Raw genomic sequence first — 16,595 nt, 5'->3', positions numbered from 1 at the left:
ATAGGACACCTAGTATGATGCAAATCGCCACATACAATGTGAAAAAGACCACATGTATCTACTTATTCAATTATATATAAGTTTAAGTAATATCTATTAATGCACACTAAAAATTAGAGGACATAAATATCAGATAATAATAAATTAAATAAAACATTTATTTATTATCTATTTGAATATTTGATAACTCAAAACAGGCCTAAATAAAAGGTAAAAAATTTCAAAGACAAAAACCCTCCAAATTCTCCCTCTCCATTTACGTGCTCTTCGCCGTTATATATCGAGTTGGACGTGTGTGAGAGAGAAACCCCCCCGATTGTTTTTGAGCGCCATCACTCCTCCATAGACATAGTGATGGATTCTGAGTCAACTCCGGCGCCGGCGACCATACTCGGAGCCGACCCGGCACCATTCGAAACTCTAATCTCCCATCTCATGTCAACCTCCAACGAACAACGATCTCAAGCCGAGTCAATCTTCAACCTCATCAAGCAGAATGATCCCAATTCACTCTCTCTCAAGCTCGCTAACCTTCTCACCACCTCTCCACATATTGAGCCCCGTGCTATGTCAGCTATACTCCTCCGAAAGTTGCTTACTCGCGATGACGACTTCATTTGGCCCAAACTCACTCACTCTACCCAGTCCTCTATTAAGTCACTCCTCCTCACATGTATCCAACACGAACAATCTAAATCCATTATCAAGAAGTTATGCGACACCATTTCTGAGCTAACTTCATCTATTCTACCAGAAAATCAATGGCCTGAAATATTGCCATTCATGTTTCAATCTGTTACCAGCGATTCAACAAAGTTACAGGAATGTGCTTTTTTGATATTTGCTCAATTAGCACAATATATAGGCGACATTTTGGTTCCCTATACAAAGGATTTGCATTCGGTTTTCCTGCAAACCCTGAATAATTCCCACAATGCTGATGTGAGGATTGCAGCATTAAGTGCTGCCATCAATTTCATACAGTGTTTATCCATCGCAAACCAGAGGGATAGGTTTCAGGATCTATTGCCTGGGATGATGAGTACGTTGACTGAGGCCTTGAACATTGGTCAAGAGGCAACCGCACAGGAAGCATTGGAATTGATGATTGAATTAGCAGGGACTGAGCCTAGGTTCTTGAGGAGACAACTAGTGGATGTCGTGGGGGCAATGTTACAAATAGCCGAGGCAGAGAGTCTAGAAGAGGGGACCAGGCATTTGGCTATTGAATTTGTGATTACATTGACCGAGGCCAGGGAACGTGCCCCAGGAATGATGAGGAAGTTGCCGCAGTTTATTACTAGGTTGTTTGCTATTTTGATGAAGATGTTGTTAGATGTTGATGATGAACCTGTTTGGCACAGTGCTGAAGCTGAGCATGAGGATGCAGGGGAAACAAGTAATTATAGTGTAGGGCAGGAGTGTTTGGATAGGTTAGCCATTGCACTGGGCGGTAACACAATTGTTCCTGTTGCTTCCGAACAGTTGCCTGCTTACTTGGCTGCACCAGAGTGGCAGAAGCACCATGCTGCTCTCATTGCCCTTGCTCAGATTGCGGAAGGTTGCTCAAAGGTACTGATGAGAAACTTGTTTACTTATGTTAAAGATTAAGTTTAAGTGAAACAGGCCCTAATATGTACTCTACATTCTGAAAAATATTTACCCTACTATATGGATGGAAAGGAACCAGAGGTGCTTCGAAAACAAGAGATGTTCTCTGCAGAAACTGAAGATGAACTGTCTAGTCCTTTTCTTTTTTTGGTGTAAACACGAATATCCTCAAGAAGCAGAGGATATTCCTAGTATTCTAGATTATTTATGAAGCACTAGTAGGGTCGCCTCTGCCTCTGTAATTTTGCTGTAAATATTACTGGCATACTTTTGGAGTATTCCTTGGTTCATAATACAAGTTGCCTTTTTCAAAAAAAATAATATTTACCATCTGAAAGTAGGAAAGAACAGTATTTGAAGGTTGAGAAAGGACAATAGATTCTTATAGGCAACTAGTTGATTGATAATTATTGAAGACCTTGTCTTTATGAATTTAAAAACATTTTCACGGAATTTGTTTCAGAGGTTTGGTGCTTTTTGATGCATTATTGTATCAGTGCACTTATATTTTTGTTTTCATACTCACTCTATTTATCGTAACTGAATGTTTTGCTGCATGTCATTTATTGCTTTCACTCATTGAATTAGTGCGTAAAAGTTAATCAAAAAAGAAGGGCATTTTACTTCAGGGGTCAAGATAGTTTACCTATGACTACTACTTTTGAAAACATTTTAAATTGTTTTCAACTATTAAAAATTTGTACTTTGAAGTATTTCTAATGTAGTTTCCAGAAATCCAACCCCTTTTTTTGCAAAAGGAAAAGAGAAGTCAAATGTGACTTAAATCACACAATGTTGACCTTGTACTCCAAAGCCTGCCATTCGTTTTTGGGATGGGTGGAGTATTTGTTCAATATAACTACTTTTGGTTTGTTGAGCTGTTTCCTGCAGTGGTGCTTGTCCAACTGTTTAATTCCATTGTTGGATCTTATTCTCAATGAATGTTTGTTTGTTGAATTGAACACCGTGCCTCGTTTCCTATAACAGGTGATGATTAAGAATTTGGAGCACGTGGTCAACATGGTTCTCAATTCTTTCCAGGATCCACATCCTCGAGTGAGGTGGGCAGCAATTAATGCAATTGGCCAGCTGTCAACTGACTTGGGTCCAGATTTGCAAGTTCAATATCATAACCGTGTTTTGCCAGCACTAGCGGCAGCGATGGATGATTTCCAAAGTCCACGAGTACAGGTTTGTCCTGGTGATATGGTGAACCCACATTAAATGTTGTAGCTTCGTGAAAATGTGTTTTAAACAGTAGCAGAAGATAATACTCATATTACTTTAGCACCTACGGCATTGGTCTAGTGCTAAGAGCATATCACATGACATGTGGGTTAGACACACGCCATGATTTCGAACCCTTCCACAGACAAAAGCATGGTATTTAAGGGGATAAGGATAGGGGGTTGGACTATTATCTATTGAGTTTCGAACTATCCTCACTGAGGGATTTCTCTGTTATCAAAAATAAATAAATTATGTTACTCTAGTATAATATTTGGTTGATCATTAGCTGGTCATTTTTTTGGTTTGATCAAATTAAGAATGATAGATTTCTTTGTTATCTAGTCCCTCCGGTCCATATTAAGTGGTGTTTTTACCTTTTCATTTTCACATAATCAAGAAGACATTAATTGTTTTCTTCCAAATTTATCCCTATTTAGATTAGTGGATCTTTATATAACCAAGAAACTGTATTAAATATGTACCCTTTCATTAAGAGTAAGTTGGTAAAAATACTTCTTACTTTCTAGGAGTAAGTAGATTTCTTAAGGGGCGTGCCCAAGTTAAAAGCACCCCTTAATATGGACAGGAGGGAGTATATGTTAACATATCTGATCAATTAATGACGATGGTCAGTTTTTGCTCAAAAATATGCCTTCCTAGACACAACCTTGGTACATGTATATCTATAGATGTGTAGAATGTTAGTTAATGCTTCTAAAATAAACCTCTTGAGATAATGTATCTTGGCTTTTGAATGGTACACTGTTCTTCATTTATTTGGATATTTGTTACTCTAAAAGGAACAAGGGTGTTTAAGGAACTATATTAAATATTTAGCAGATTCATGCAACATAGCAGTAATTTTTCTTTTTCCGTTTGGGATATTCACAGGCACATGCTGCATCAGCTGTCCTCAACTTCAGTGAGAACTGCACACCAGAAATTCTGACACCTTATCTAGATGGAATAGTTGGCAAACTTCTTGTACTTCTGCAGGTATGACATGAGAGAACAAAATATTATAAAATAACTGATTGGTGCAGGAGATTCATGGTTTCTTTTCCTACTTATTATACCTTCTGAAATGCAGAATGGCAAACAAATGGTGCAAGAAGGAGCATTAACTGCTTTGGCTTCTGTTGCTGATTCATCCCAGGTATTACCATGTTGCAGTTATTCTGACTCAATAATATTGAGTCCACTTTGGAGGATAATGGCTAATATGTGATGTTTTAACAGGAGCACTTCCAGAAGTACTATGATGCTGTAATACCTTATTTGAAAACTATCCTTGTAAATGCAACGGATAAATCTAATCGCATACTTCGAGCCAAAGCCATGGAGTGCATAAGTTTGGTAGGGATGGCTGTTGGCAAAGATAAATTCAGAGACGATGCAAAACAGGTCAGTATGAGAATATAAACATGTCGCTATGGTATACTTCCTGCCTATGTTCTCCAGTTTTAATTTAATCTATAACTTTCTAGTTTTGTATGGTTGGACGCATCTGCTAGTACCCTTATAGATGTGTAGCTTAATTTGTTTTCTCATCCAGATTGGTCCAATTCTCAAAGCATTATACCATGCAGCTTATTCTTGAAACTTTGTTGTCATTAAGGTTATGGATGTGCTTATGTCATTGCAAGGATCACAAATGGAGACAGATGACCCAACTACTAGTTACATGCTACAGGTGTGAGTGCATCCGTTGATTTTAAACCTGGGAGATTCATTTCAACATTCACAGTATATGTTTTTCGATATGATCACGCTACATTATTTTATTACATTGTAGGCTTGGGCCAGACTTTGCAAGTGTTTGGGACAGGATTTCCTTCCATACATGACTGTAGTCATGCCTCCTTTGCTTCAATCTGCTCAACTAAAGCCTGATGTAACCATATCGTCTGCAGATTCAGACAATGAACTTGATGAGTCAGATGATGATAGGTGAACATTATAGAATGAAATTTGCCTTCTATTTAATTGAGAATGTTTTTGGCATTGCTGTAAGTTGCTGTAATTGCCATGTGATATTTTTGGGCTTACGGCTTCCTCATGGAAAATTGCTATTTACTTCCCCATGCCACTAGATATGGTATGTGCATATTCCCATATTCAGTATAGTTGCGAAGAGGGTTATTCACATCAGTTTGTGACGAGGACGCTGAGTCACTACAATTTTAAGACGTGGTGCTAGTGGTCTCTTCTTTTGCATCAACAACTGATGTTCTCTTATGGAATTCAATTTAAATGTGTAACCTTTTCTTACTTTCATTAGTTAGCAACCTTAGGACTTTGGTTTTATGCATGGCCACCATGTAATTGTTTAGAGAATTGGACATTCCTAGGACTTTGTCTAAGTTTTATGTAATGCAGCATGGAGACCATAACTCTTGGGGATAAAAGGATAGGCATCAAAACAAGTGTCCTAGAGGAGAAGGCTACAGCTTGTAATATGCTATGCTGCTATGCTGACGAGCTTAAGGAAGGTTTCTACCCATGGATTGATCAGGTTGGCATCACTAATTGCTTGCATGTTTTATATGCTATTGACTGAAATCTTGTCTTGCATTTCGAGTTAAATAAGTATGCTAATTCTTGAAACAGGTCGCTCCAACATTAGTCCCGCTTTTGAAATTCTATTTCCATGAGGAAGTCAGGAAAGCTGCAGTTTCAGGTGGATTTCTGTTATGTCTATATTATTCTCCTCTAGTTGTTTTTTTCTCTCTATAATATTGCAAATTACTGATATATTACTGTATGTTGGTTATAGCCATGCCAGAGCTGTTACGGTCTGCCAAACTGGCTGTAGAGAAAGGGATTGCTCAGGGCCGAAACGAGACCTACGTCAAGCAGTTATCCGACTACATAGTACCAGCTTTGGTGGAAGCTTTGCATAAGGTTGACTTGAACTGATTAATTTTTACTTTTTGCTCTTTTTAAAAAAATAAAAATAATTGGAAATGTCTGAAAAATAAGTATAATGGTACTTTGAATTTGGATTGCCAGTTAGTAACATTTTTGCTTCCATTCATCACAGGAGCCTGATACTGAAATATGTGCAAGTATGTTGGATGCATTGAATGAGTGCCTACAGGTCAGTTATTTTTTTCTTTCGGATGTGGGTAACTACAAGTTCTGTAGAATTATTGGTGTGCTTTCATTGAACTTCTCTTTTTCTTTAAATATTCGATATACTGAAATAAATTATCTTACTGTTTACATCCTCATCACATCAATGGTTGATACAGCCTTTTTCTTATTTTCGATTTCAGTGGCTTTATAAAAATTCCAGAAGTCAATTTCATTCAAATTAATTAATAATTTGTCGTTTCGATTGACTGTTTTTACGTAAATGATAAGTAGAAAAGAGGTAGGAACTAGCATAAATAGTGCAGTAGCAATAAATGCAAGAATATTTACTTCCATAATCACATCAATTGTGTACCTGGTGCTCTCAGCCATTAGCAAGGTTTAATCAAGATGTTGTACTTCAAGCAAAAGATAACCACTTCAACTCCTTTATATAGTGGAGGACTTCTGTTCCAGCAGATCCTTTTTTTTAGTAAATCTTGAGTCTACTAGCAGACTAGCATAGCAGAAAATCTGTTGCACTTGAAAACTAAGTTTAGTTTAGTCACAACTTGAAGTGGTAGTAGAGCAAAAGACTTGGTGGAATAATGATGTGCACTTCCCACTGGTTTTTTCTCTGGATTATTTGGAATGAAAGAAATAGAAGGTTATCTGATGGATAAATGTATCAATCATTAAAAGATCATCGTCATTCCAACACTTGTTTGTAGAGATAGGTAGGTTGATCTGATGAATGACTGGTTGAACCATCTCAATCTGTTCATAGTTTTGACACCATTTTGGCGTGTAATTAATGAAAGATTCTGGTTTATCAAGAGAATGATACTAGACTTCCAAAATTCCTGTCTATTTGATAGTCTACTTGTATAAACTGAGTTATAGTTTATATGAGTTGGACATAGAGTTACTCGGAGAGGTAGTGGGTACCCCATGGAATAAGTCGAGGTGCGCTCAGCAAGCTGATCCGTACACCACTTACAAAAAAAAATTGTGTTGGACATAAAACTTGGGAGAGCCAGCACACATCTTGGGGGACAAGTAATTACTAGAGATGAATGATTGTTGAACTTGCACTTTAATCCTTATTACGTCTTGAAACATATGTACGATTTTACTGTTACTCCTTCTCATGACCTTTAATGTTTTAATCTTATTATGAATTCTGGACTTCAGATATCTGGACTACTCTTGGATGAAGGTCAGGTCCGAAGCATTGTGGATGAGATTAAGCAGGTCATCACGGCCAGTTCAAGTCGAACGAGCGAACGAGCAGAGAGAGCAAAAGCTGAAGACTTTGATGCTGAGGAAAGTGAATTACTCAGGGAGGAAAATGAGCAAGAAGAAGAAGTGTTTGACCAAGTATGTTGAATATAACATTGTTTCTCAATAATGAGCGGTAGATCTGTTTATCATTAAACATGTCTTTCGCATTATCAGGCTTATCATTTTGAAATCTTTATAGGTCGGTGAAATATTGGGTACACTGATCAAAACATTCAAGGCAGCTTTCTTGCCCTTCTTCGATGAGCTCTCATCATATCTAATGCCTATGTGGGTAAGTCCCGCATGGTTTCTAATGTAGCTCTTGCAAGTAAGTTCTTTTTGTCTGGTGATAATACATAATTACCCCCGTCAACTATAACACTTTCTAAAAAAGACACTCCAACTTTGCAGGGGTCCTAATACTCCCGTTGAACAATTTTAAAATAGTATAATTACAACATTTCTCGTTCAACCCCAGTTACAAGAAAGAGAGGAAAAACACACACCAATCATTGTCTACCGCGTGTCAAATCTTTTAATTTTACATTTTATTTACGTTTTTGAACTTTATTTCTTTTTCTTTTTCAATTTTTTCTCTCTCCTCCTTCATTCCTCTTCCCCAACTCCACCCCCTTAATTTGCTCCTCGCCACAAACCTCATTCTTCTTGCTCTCCGTCGCCGACCAACCTCCAATGAAGCCATCACTATTTCAATCTTCTAATAAACTCTAACCCTCAATTATTGTAGCCAAAATCAAATTATCATCAGATTCAAATTTTGAAAGTCAAAAACACTACACTATTGGTGGACTTGGAACTCCATTGAAATGGAGATTTATAGTCCTTCTTAACCAAAGAAGACAGAGAATGACTCTAAATTAAAAATCAAAAGAATAATTACCTATTAGAGAATAGAATCAAAGAGGAAAGAGTTTTAAAAAATAGAGGAGAAAGAAGATAAGAGACAAAAAAGGCAGCAGTAGATAACAGGGAAAAAAGAGGAAGAAGGGAATGCTGAGGAGTCTGATTGGAGAAGATAATAGGGGGTGGGGGTGGGGAGGGAATAATTGAAAAAGTAAATTAAAAATAAATGAAGTAAGAAAAAAGTAATTTTAATGAAACAAATGCTGAAAGAAATTTTAAAAAATTATTTTTTTTGCTTATTTTACGCTCTATTGGAGGGTGAAGTACACTCTCTAGGTCATGTAGGCTCATAAGGGGGTAATAGATCCATTCTATATATGAATAAGGGGGTATTAGGACCCCGCAAAGTTGGAGCGTCTTTCTGAAAGAAGTGTTATAGTTAGAGGGGATAATTATCTATTATCTCTTTAGTTTGTCATATATCTCATTCTTATTAACTTTCCCACATGCATCTATTAAGGGTAAGGACAAAACAGCTGAAGAAAGGAGAATAGCAATTTGCATCTTTGATGATGTTGCAGAGCAGTGCCGAGAAGCAGCTTTAAAGTAGGTGTATTTTGTGCATGTTTGTCTTTAGTTGGGGGGTTATCATGATATGAATTTAGATGGAACTGCTTCTTCCTTTGCAAACTAGGTATTATGACACATATCTTCCTTTCCTTTTGGAAGCATGCAATGATGAGAGCCCAGATGTCAGACAGGTTTGTATATGCTAAATGGTTGTAGCTTATATTAGACAATTTGGACATGCTATTTCATTTATCTGAACCCCGCTAATGTCATATCCAGGCTGCTGTTTATGGACTTGGTGTATGTGCAGAACATGGTGGCTCTGCTTTCAAGTCTCTAGTGGGAGGTATTGTATGGTGTTGGAACCTTTCCTTCTTTTTTTTTCTGGAGCAGTAGGAGGGAGGCAGGTATAACATGTTCCTACTTCAACTTCATTTCATTACCTTTATTCAGAGGCTCTGTCAAGGCTCAATGTTGTTTTAAGGCATCCAAATGCTGTACAACCTGAGAACGTAATGGCCTATGATAATGCTGTTTCAGCATTATGGAAGATCTGTAATTTTCATCGTGATAGCATTGACTCGGCCCAGGTACTTTTTATGTTAATCCTAACTTCTATTTTGTCGATGTGCATACAAATTCCACGTTTTTATCCTAGGATATGCCTCAGATAAATTGTGCTTGAATCGAATGGCTAAGGGAGCATTACTATTACATTTAAGTATCAATGTTCAAGTGTTTGGGATATTTCTAATAACAATTTGCAGTTAGAGGCTTTAAATTTAATTTCATTAGTGATTGGACTGGCACAAAACTTACTTTTTAAACAATTCGTATGATTGCCTTTTAGTGAGAATGGAAAGCAACTACTTCAAATTGTGCTTGAATCGAATGGCTAAGGGAGCATTACGATTACATTTTAGTATCAATGTTCAAGTGTTTGGGATACTTCTAGTAACAATTTGCAGTTAGAGGCTTTAAATTTAATTTCATTGGTGATTGGACCGGCACAGAACTTTCTTTATAAACAATTCTTATGATTGCCTTTTAGTGATAATGGAAAGCAACTACTTCAATGTTCTGTTAATCACATGCTTTGTAGTTTCTAGAGTGTTTTCACTTATTTTATACAAATGTCTTTGATTTTGCTATAACATATAGCCTCTGCTTGTTGTAGGGAGAACCTTGTTATGATTTCTTCGACTCTCATATTCGAGACCTTTTGACAGGTTATTCCTGCTTGGCTGAATTGCCTGCCTATAAAAGGTGACATGATTGAAGCCAAGGTTGTTCACGACCAACTTTGTTCAATGGTCGAAAGGTATTGGACCGGTTTACTGTAACTCGTATTTTGTTAACTTGGATGGTGTCAAAGACGGGATAAACTGAGCCCTTTTTTTGGGTAGGGGGAGGGATGGTTTTATGAATAGGTCATGTATAAAAGATACCAATCTACTTTTTAAGTGGTGTTAAGCTGTAAGTGTCTTGGGTTCTGTCAACTGATAGGTTGTTCCACATATTTAATTGCTCCATTAGTACCGTATGATCTAAATGTGCATATATATGCAAATGAATGACTTCAAAATGAAGTTATGAGGCTTGTGGTGCAAAATAAATTGCATTTCTTTTTTCCAAACTTTGTTTGCGTAATTTTTACCCTCTCCATTCCAGTTTAGTTGACTATTTCCTTTTTAGTTTGTTCCAAAAAGAATAAATTTGGAAACAATTTAACTTAAATTTTTGAGTTTACCCTTAATGGGAATCTTTTATAGCCACACAAATGTTATGGCCTGTTTTGGACCATAAGTTTCATGAAGTCTTTATAACCACACAAATGTTATACCATATTAAAGACCACAAGTTTTAAAAGTTTTCATATCTTAACCTCGGAGCCCAGTCAATTAGGTTCACATAAGAAATTTACTCCAATTTCTCTAACCAATTCACATAAATTGAAACGGAGAGGGTACTTTTTCTCATAAACTCGAGAAAAAAGTTCTACTTTGGTAAATTTGAAAACTACGACGACAACATAGCCTGTGTAATCCCGCATGTGGGGTCCGGGTAGGGTGGTGTGTACGCATTCCTGATCGTTACCTTGTGAAGGTAGAGACGCTGTTTCCGATAGACCCTAGTCTCAAGTAAGAAAACTTGAAAACTGCTTTCAACCGATTCTCCCACCAAATGCCAATAAGCTAGTTTTAACCAAACATAAAATTTGAGCAGCATTGAGTGTACTCTAACTTGGTCAGGAGTTTATAGCATTCTACTGGAGCTGCAAATGCAGTTTTGGTTTGTTACTTTGTTTAGGTTCAATGAAGCTTCTAAATTCATTGAAGATAGCTACGCTCATTATTTTTTCTTAGTTGCACTGGGTTCTATTCTAGATGATACTTACTTATATATGATGTGTTATTTCACAAGGTTGCCCGTCTATACAACATAGCTGAAAGCAGACAAAAATAGTTGTTCCCATATTGTTACGTAGGCTTAGTTTAGCCCTCTCTCTAACTAAGGATTCAATCCAGGTACACTTGGGACTATTTTTGTAATAAGGTTTAATTTTTTATGATAAAACACATGTTAAAGAAAATATCGATTCTAATAAAGTGGGAGTGATTAACCCACTCTTCTAACATTGTTAATCTCTTTGAGCTATAGCTGTTTTATTTGTCAAGGTCATCTTGCCTGCTTTGACAGCAGTCATTCTATTGCTGCTCTCTGTGTCAGGTAGCTTGTCTTCTAAGGCTCTATGTTTCAATCAATTTTCCCACTTGCAGATCAGACAGAGAACTTCTGGGTCCCAACAATGAGTACCTTCCAAAAGTTGTTCAAGTTTTTGCTGAGGTTAGCTCTTTCAGTACAAGTTTAGATTGATACTTGTCACCAAAAGGTAGCAGCCTTGAAACAATCCCAATTCTGAACCAGTAGTTGTTATTGTTCATTTGAAATTCAAGGATGTGAGCCTTATCTCAGTTTTTTTTCTTTTTTTTATTATTATACTTATTCTTATTTTTCTTTGTTTGGGTTGATGGTGGAGTGATGGAAACATCTACCCCACAATCTCTTGCTTTTGGTACCTATGTGTCTTTCACCCTCTTCATTCCCTCTGTTTAGATAGTTGATTGAAATTCTTGAATTGTGTCGTTATCGGGTAACATACATATAGCCACTGCCATCTTGAAACACAAAATTGCTTTTTCTGTAGGTTCTATGTGCTGGTAAGGATCTGGTGACAGAGCAGACTGCTAGTAGGATGATTACTCTGTTGAGGCAGCTTCAGCAAACACAACCACCAGCCACCCTGGCTTCAATATGGTCATCCCTGCAGCCTCAACAGCAGTTAACACTGCAATCAATGTTATCATCATAATGCTGTGGAAGCTAACGGCTTTTCTCCAATGCAATGAACCTGCCGGACCTGTAACTATGTGTGAATCATGTATTTGATACTCCATTCTTTCCCATTAGTGTCATTCATTTGGACTTTTGAGTCTATGTGCCGGCCTGCTGTTGGTTTTGGCAGAGTAGCGAGCAAAGGTGGAAACCATTTTATTTTGTTTGTAGAATGTGTATATCAAAAGTTTTGCGGTCTAGTCTTGCTTCAGTAAAGATAGGAGCATCGATGATCATGGTTTGCGAGAGGTTTTGTTGGTCAAATGTGTAAGGTTCAAAGGGTTGTCAAGGTGACGGCTCGTCTCAGTTTTGGTCCAGTCATCTTCTTGTTTGCTTTACACATTTTGTTATTATTGTAAAAGAGAACATTATAAATGGTGATTGATTTGTTGCTTCGCTTGTGATTATTTCATGCCTTTTTATCTTTTTGCTTATTCTTTCTATAAGGTTTTATGTGAATACTCCAGTTGCACTCCTGTTACTTGAGTAGGTAGAGGTCCTAGGATTGAGTCTCGCTGTCCCCTCATGTGGAAATTCTTACGTTCTTGGTCCATATTGAAATGTGTGAGTATATCGTCTAAAAGCCCAAATTGTTTGAGAGATCACAATTTTAATTAACCTAATTATGTTTTGAACAGGCCCCTTCACATGTGGGCTTGGTTCTTTTATGTGATTGTTTTTTTTAATTATTGGTGATGGTGAGACTCGAAACCATGACTTTTGCCTACTTATCTTGTTGAAGCGTGTGGCTATTTCATTTAAAAGTTTAAGCTTTTACATGAGAAGATTACATGCTTCAACATTTGTAAATTTTGGATTTCAAAGTGATAAAAAAAGAAGTAAATTACATGTAGTGGATGACTAAAGTTAGGCTGCACAAGCCTCAAATATTTACACTACCTATGTTACATGATATTAGCAGGATTAGGTAGGTCTGAATAGAATATTGGAGATCCCTTCGTATTTTCTGATTTTTCCTCTTTTTTTTGAGTGGGTGGGGGGTGTAGGGATACTGCTTTAGCCGTACCTTCTAGGATTCTCTGTGATATTTCATTTATGTTACTTCTTATAATTTTGACTCTTTTTTATGGTTCTGCAGATCCAGCCTTACACGTTAAGGACAAGAAATTTTGTGAATGTGTCTGAAGTAGTATATGATTTTAAAATTTCTGGTATTGGTAGAGATTTACTGAGATTTTTTGTTCAAATGTTGTACAAAGTTGAATGTAATTTAGCAGGTTGATATTTTAGCAAGTGATACTGTAGTATAGATATCAACGAATGAATGCCCATTAGAGTCTTAGTTATGACTTGTTTACGATGGTAGTGAAAAAATGAATGTGCATGTAGTATAGATATCATCAGTTAATGTCACTTCAAAATTAGACTGAGAAGTGATAATATGTGTAGTTTTTCAATGTGAGATTAGATATCTGTACATTTTTTATGCGAAGTATGAGATTAGGTGTCCTTTGGTCTGTTTAGGAATGGCGTGACTTGACATTTACTAACGTTTGATGGTACCTCTTCCTGTTTACTCTCCTATCCGAGAAGAGTACTCAACAATACCACGTCTCGATACTTGATGATCAAGAACTGAGCTTTTCGGGGTTCACAGCAGTAGAGTCAAGAATCTTGTATCTTTCTTTGCTTAACATCTACAAGAAACTTGATCAAGTATCGCCATGTAATGATATGAACAATCACTATAGAAGGAATGAATGTCAAATTACAATGTAGACAATCACTGTAGTTGAAAAATATTCAGACATGAATGCAAAGGAATGTCAAATTACAATGTAGACAACAACTGAAATAGAAGTTATACAAAAAGCAAATCACAACAAAAACATATGCAAGGCACTTAGGCACTAGGCCAACACTGCCTTTAAAGATGTTGGTCTACATCAATATTCTTCACCGTCTTCCTCATCATCAACTCCTTCAGCACCAACTTCCTCGTAATCTTTTTCAAGTGCAGCCAAATCTTCACGAGCTTCAGAAAACTCTCCCTCTTCCATGCCTTCTCCAACATACCAGTGGACGAATGCCCTCTTAGCATACATGAAATCAAATTTGTGGTCAATGCGTGAGAACACCTCTGCAACTGCAGTATTGTTACTGATCATGCAAACAGCTCGTTGCACCTTGGCGAGATCACCCCCAGGTACTACTGTTGGAGGCTGATAGTTTATTCCACATTTGAAGCCAGTTGGACACCTGTTCAATTCCCAAAACCAAAAAAAATATGATCTGGTGGCATTTACACTATAAATTTTTGTGTAGTTTGTTCAGATAAGAAAAGAGCATGCTTGCAACTAGTGCAAAATCCTTACCAGTCAACAAACTGAACCGTCCTCTTCGTTTTAATAGTAGCAACAGCAGCATTGACATCCTTGGGAACAACATCTCCACGGTACATCAGGCAGCAAGCCATATATTTTCCATGCCTTGGGTCACATTTAGCCATCATGCTTGAGGGCTCAAAAACTGCATTTGTTATCTCAGGTACAGATAATTGCTCATGGTATGCCTTTTCAGCTGAGATCACAGGGGCATATGATGAAAGCATAAAATGGATGCGAGGATATGGTACCAGATTTGTCTGGAATTCAGTAATGTCTACATTGATGGCTCCATCAAACCGCAAGGAAGTGGTCAATGATGATATGATTTGCGAAATCAGTCTGTTCAAATTAGTATATGTAGGCCTCTCAATGTCTAGGGATCTCCTACAGATATCATAAATGGCTTCATTGTCCAACATCACAACCACATCAGTGTGTTCTAGAAGGGAATGAGTTGAAAGAACACTGTTATAAGGCTCTACAACAGCAGTGGATACCTGAATTAACAAAAGACCTCAACTTAATCAGATAGAGAAACAATTTACAGATTAGTCTGTCAACTGTTATACATGTTGTCACACTAAAAACTACATGACAACTTATGGAACATGAGCTAAAGATAACACCAAACAGTTAGCCATAATGCGATTATCGTGAAAGCTAATAGATAACAACCTATATGGATAAGTATCATCTAAAAATTAAGTCTGATTTATTGCCATGCTAAACAAATGTATCAATGCTTTGCTAAAACACGACTGTCCATGCACCTGGGGAGAAGGATAGATAGTAAACCCAAGCTTGGACTTTTTTCCATAATCCACAGATAGGCGTTCCAGCAACAATGACCCCAATCCAGAACCAGTACCCCCACCAACAGCATTAAACACCAAGAATCCTTGCAAACCTGTGCAGTTATCAGCCAATTTCCTTACTCGATCAAGGCAAAGATCGACAATCTCCTTGCCAACTGTGAATAAAGGAGAAATTAGGTACATTAAGAGAAGTATTTAATAAAATGAATAAATGGAGAGCTCTCTGAATTAGGTTACCTGTATAATGGCCTCTGGCAAAATTATTAGCAGCATCTTCCTTTCCTGAAATGAGCTGCTCCGGATGGAAAAGTTGACGATAAGTGCCAGTTCTAACCTCATCAATAACAGTGGGTTCAAGATCGACAAATATAGCTCTTGGGACATGCTTCCCAGCACCGGTTTCGCTAAAGAAGGTGTTGAAAGCATCATGCCCTGCACCTGGTGAGGTGTCACTGCAAGAAAACAAACAAGTTTAAGTCCTTTTCATAAAATTGTTGGCATAACCAGGACAACTTTGCTCCTCTAAAGTCAAAACAAAACAGAACAGCTGCTAGATAAAAGAAACCAAAATAAATATCCATTCAGATTCCAATTGTTACCTCCTTTTGGTATTATCACATACACATAGATGAGATCACATATAATCATGTCAGAAGGCAAACAAAACAATAATTGATGAATAAATGAAAGAGAAAGATGTACCTAGGCATCATGCCATCAGGTTGGATTCCATGTTCAAGACAATAAAGCTCCCAGCATGAGTTTCCCACCTGAATACCAGCTTGACCTATGTGTATGCTGATTATTTCTCTCATTTCAACAAAATAATTCTTCTTCTTCTTCCTTTCTCCCGATCGATCTGCCCCGCCTTTCTCTTTCAGATTGATTTGCCAAGAAGAAGAAGAAGAGAGGCTTCCTCTTTCTTCTTTTTTTTGGCTATTAATAAAGTGATTGGAATCCGCCAGCCTTTTCCTGGGCCCTTTCCGCCAGCCCTCCATATTCATCTCATTACTATTTTACCCTTTTCACTTCCACTAGTGAATTTATTAGTAATGGTCGTAAAAATATTATTAACTCATAGGGTGATCTATTTTAAAAGAAAATTAATCAATATATAGTAGAGATAAAATTTATAAATATTCAAAAAGACATTAGTTTCATAGATTGATTAAATTATATATATAAATATTTTTTATCGGAGTTAGAGTTTAAAAATACAAGTTCATTCTAATTTTAGTAAATCATGTAGTGAAGAAATAATTTTTATATTGACACTATAAAATTATTTTTTAAATATTCGATAAAATAAATGTTAAAATTAACTGTTGTGTACCTTTTTTCACCTTTATATTCTATAACTATACTTTGATGATTTTTTTTTTGGGGGGGGGGGAACAGACCC

The 16,595-nt window shown here is 37.0% G+C and overlaps 2 protein-coding genes across 4 annotated transcripts; one reads left to right on the top strand and one right to left on the bottom strand.

Moving 5' to 3' along the window:
* The first annotated feature begins 218 nt into the window (after window positions 1-218).
* LOC129884270 (uncharacterized) lies at window positions 219-12,437 on the top strand. 3 transcript variants are annotated; one of them, XM_055958595.1, is made up of 20 exons: window positions 219-1,572; window positions 2,599-2,802; window positions 3,733-3,837; window positions 3,932-3,997; window positions 4,081-4,245; window positions 4,460-4,534; window positions 4,637-4,791; window positions 5,221-5,356; window positions 5,452-5,521; window positions 5,618-5,745; window positions 5,885-5,941; window positions 7,111-7,296; window positions 7,400-7,492; window positions 8,585-8,670; window positions 8,759-8,825; window positions 8,914-8,980; window positions 9,088-9,224; window positions 9,864-9,955; window positions 11,415-11,481; window positions 11,843-12,437. In XM_055958595.1, the coding sequence occupies exons 1-20, from the start codon at window positions 355-357 to the stop codon at window positions 12,005-12,007; spliced, it is 3,339 nt and encodes a 1,112-aa protein (XP_055814570.1). In that variant the 5' UTR covers window positions 219-354; the 3' UTR covers window positions 12,008-12,437. The 3 variants fall into 3 exon arrangements, with proteins under 3 accessions (XP_055814570.1, XP_055814575.1, XP_055814578.1); XM_055958600.1 differs by lacking the exon at window positions 11,843-12,437 and having other exon boundaries at window positions 11,365-11,438; XM_055958603.1 differs by lacking the exons at window positions 8,759-8,825; window positions 8,914-8,980; window positions 9,088-9,224; ... (1 more) ...; window positions 11,415-11,481; window positions 11,843-12,437 and having other exon boundaries at window positions 7,400-7,528; window positions 8,585-8,671.
* A 1,281-nt stretch (window positions 12,438-13,718) lies between these two features.
* On the bottom strand, window positions 13,719-16,192 carry LOC129884261 (tubulin alpha-5 chain). Its single transcript, XM_055958591.1, has 5 exons — window positions 15,896-16,192; window positions 15,431-15,645; window positions 15,149-15,348; window positions 14,367-14,875; window positions 13,719-14,250 (listed from the first exon to the last, which is right to left on the bottom strand). The coding sequence occupies exons 1-5, from the start codon at window positions 16,189-16,191 to the stop codon at window positions 13,938-13,940; spliced, it is 1,533 nt and encodes a 510-aa protein (XP_055814566.1). The 5' UTR covers window position 16,192; the 3' UTR covers window positions 13,719-13,937.
* Window positions 16,193-16,595: the final 403 nt, after the last annotated feature.

The sequence above is a fragment of the Solanum dulcamara genome, chromosome 1 (assembly GCF_947179165.1).
Source record: "Solanum dulcamara chromosome 1, daSolDulc1.2, whole genome shotgun sequence".
Taxonomy (NCBI): Eukaryota; Viridiplantae; Streptophyta; class Magnoliopsida; order Solanales; family Solanaceae; genus Solanum; species Solanum dulcamara.
Note: the sequence above shows the minus strand (reverse complement) of the source record. Positions and strands in the feature narration are given on the sequence as shown.

Excerpts from the sequence above, each read along its gene's own strand:
- LOC129884270 (XM_055958595.1), top strand. The coding sequence starts at position 355 with ATGGATTCTGAGTCAACTCCGGCGCCGGCGACCATACTCGGAGCCGAC. Across the intron at positions 4,792-5,220 it reads GATGAGTCAGATGATGATAG|CATGGAGACCATAACTCTTG; the intron begins GTGAACATTATA and ends TATGTAATGCAG. Across the intron at positions 5,942-7,110 it reads CATTGAATGAGTGCCTACAG|ATATCTGGACTACTCTTGGA; the intron begins GTCAGTTATTTT and ends TCTGGACTTCAG.
- LOC129884261 (XM_055958591.1), bottom strand. The coding sequence starts at position 16,191 with ATGGAGGGCTGGCGGAAAGGGCCCAGGAAAAGGCTGGCGGATTCCAAT. Across the intron at positions 15,349-15,430 it reads TGCCAGAGGCCATTATACAG|TTGGCAAGGAGATTGTCGAT; the intron begins GTAACCTAATTC and ends CTTTATTCACAG. Across the intron at positions 14,251-14,366 it reads ACGGTTCAGTTTGTTGACTG|GTGTCCAACTGGCTTCAAAT; the intron begins GTAAGGATTTTG and ends GGAATTGAACAG.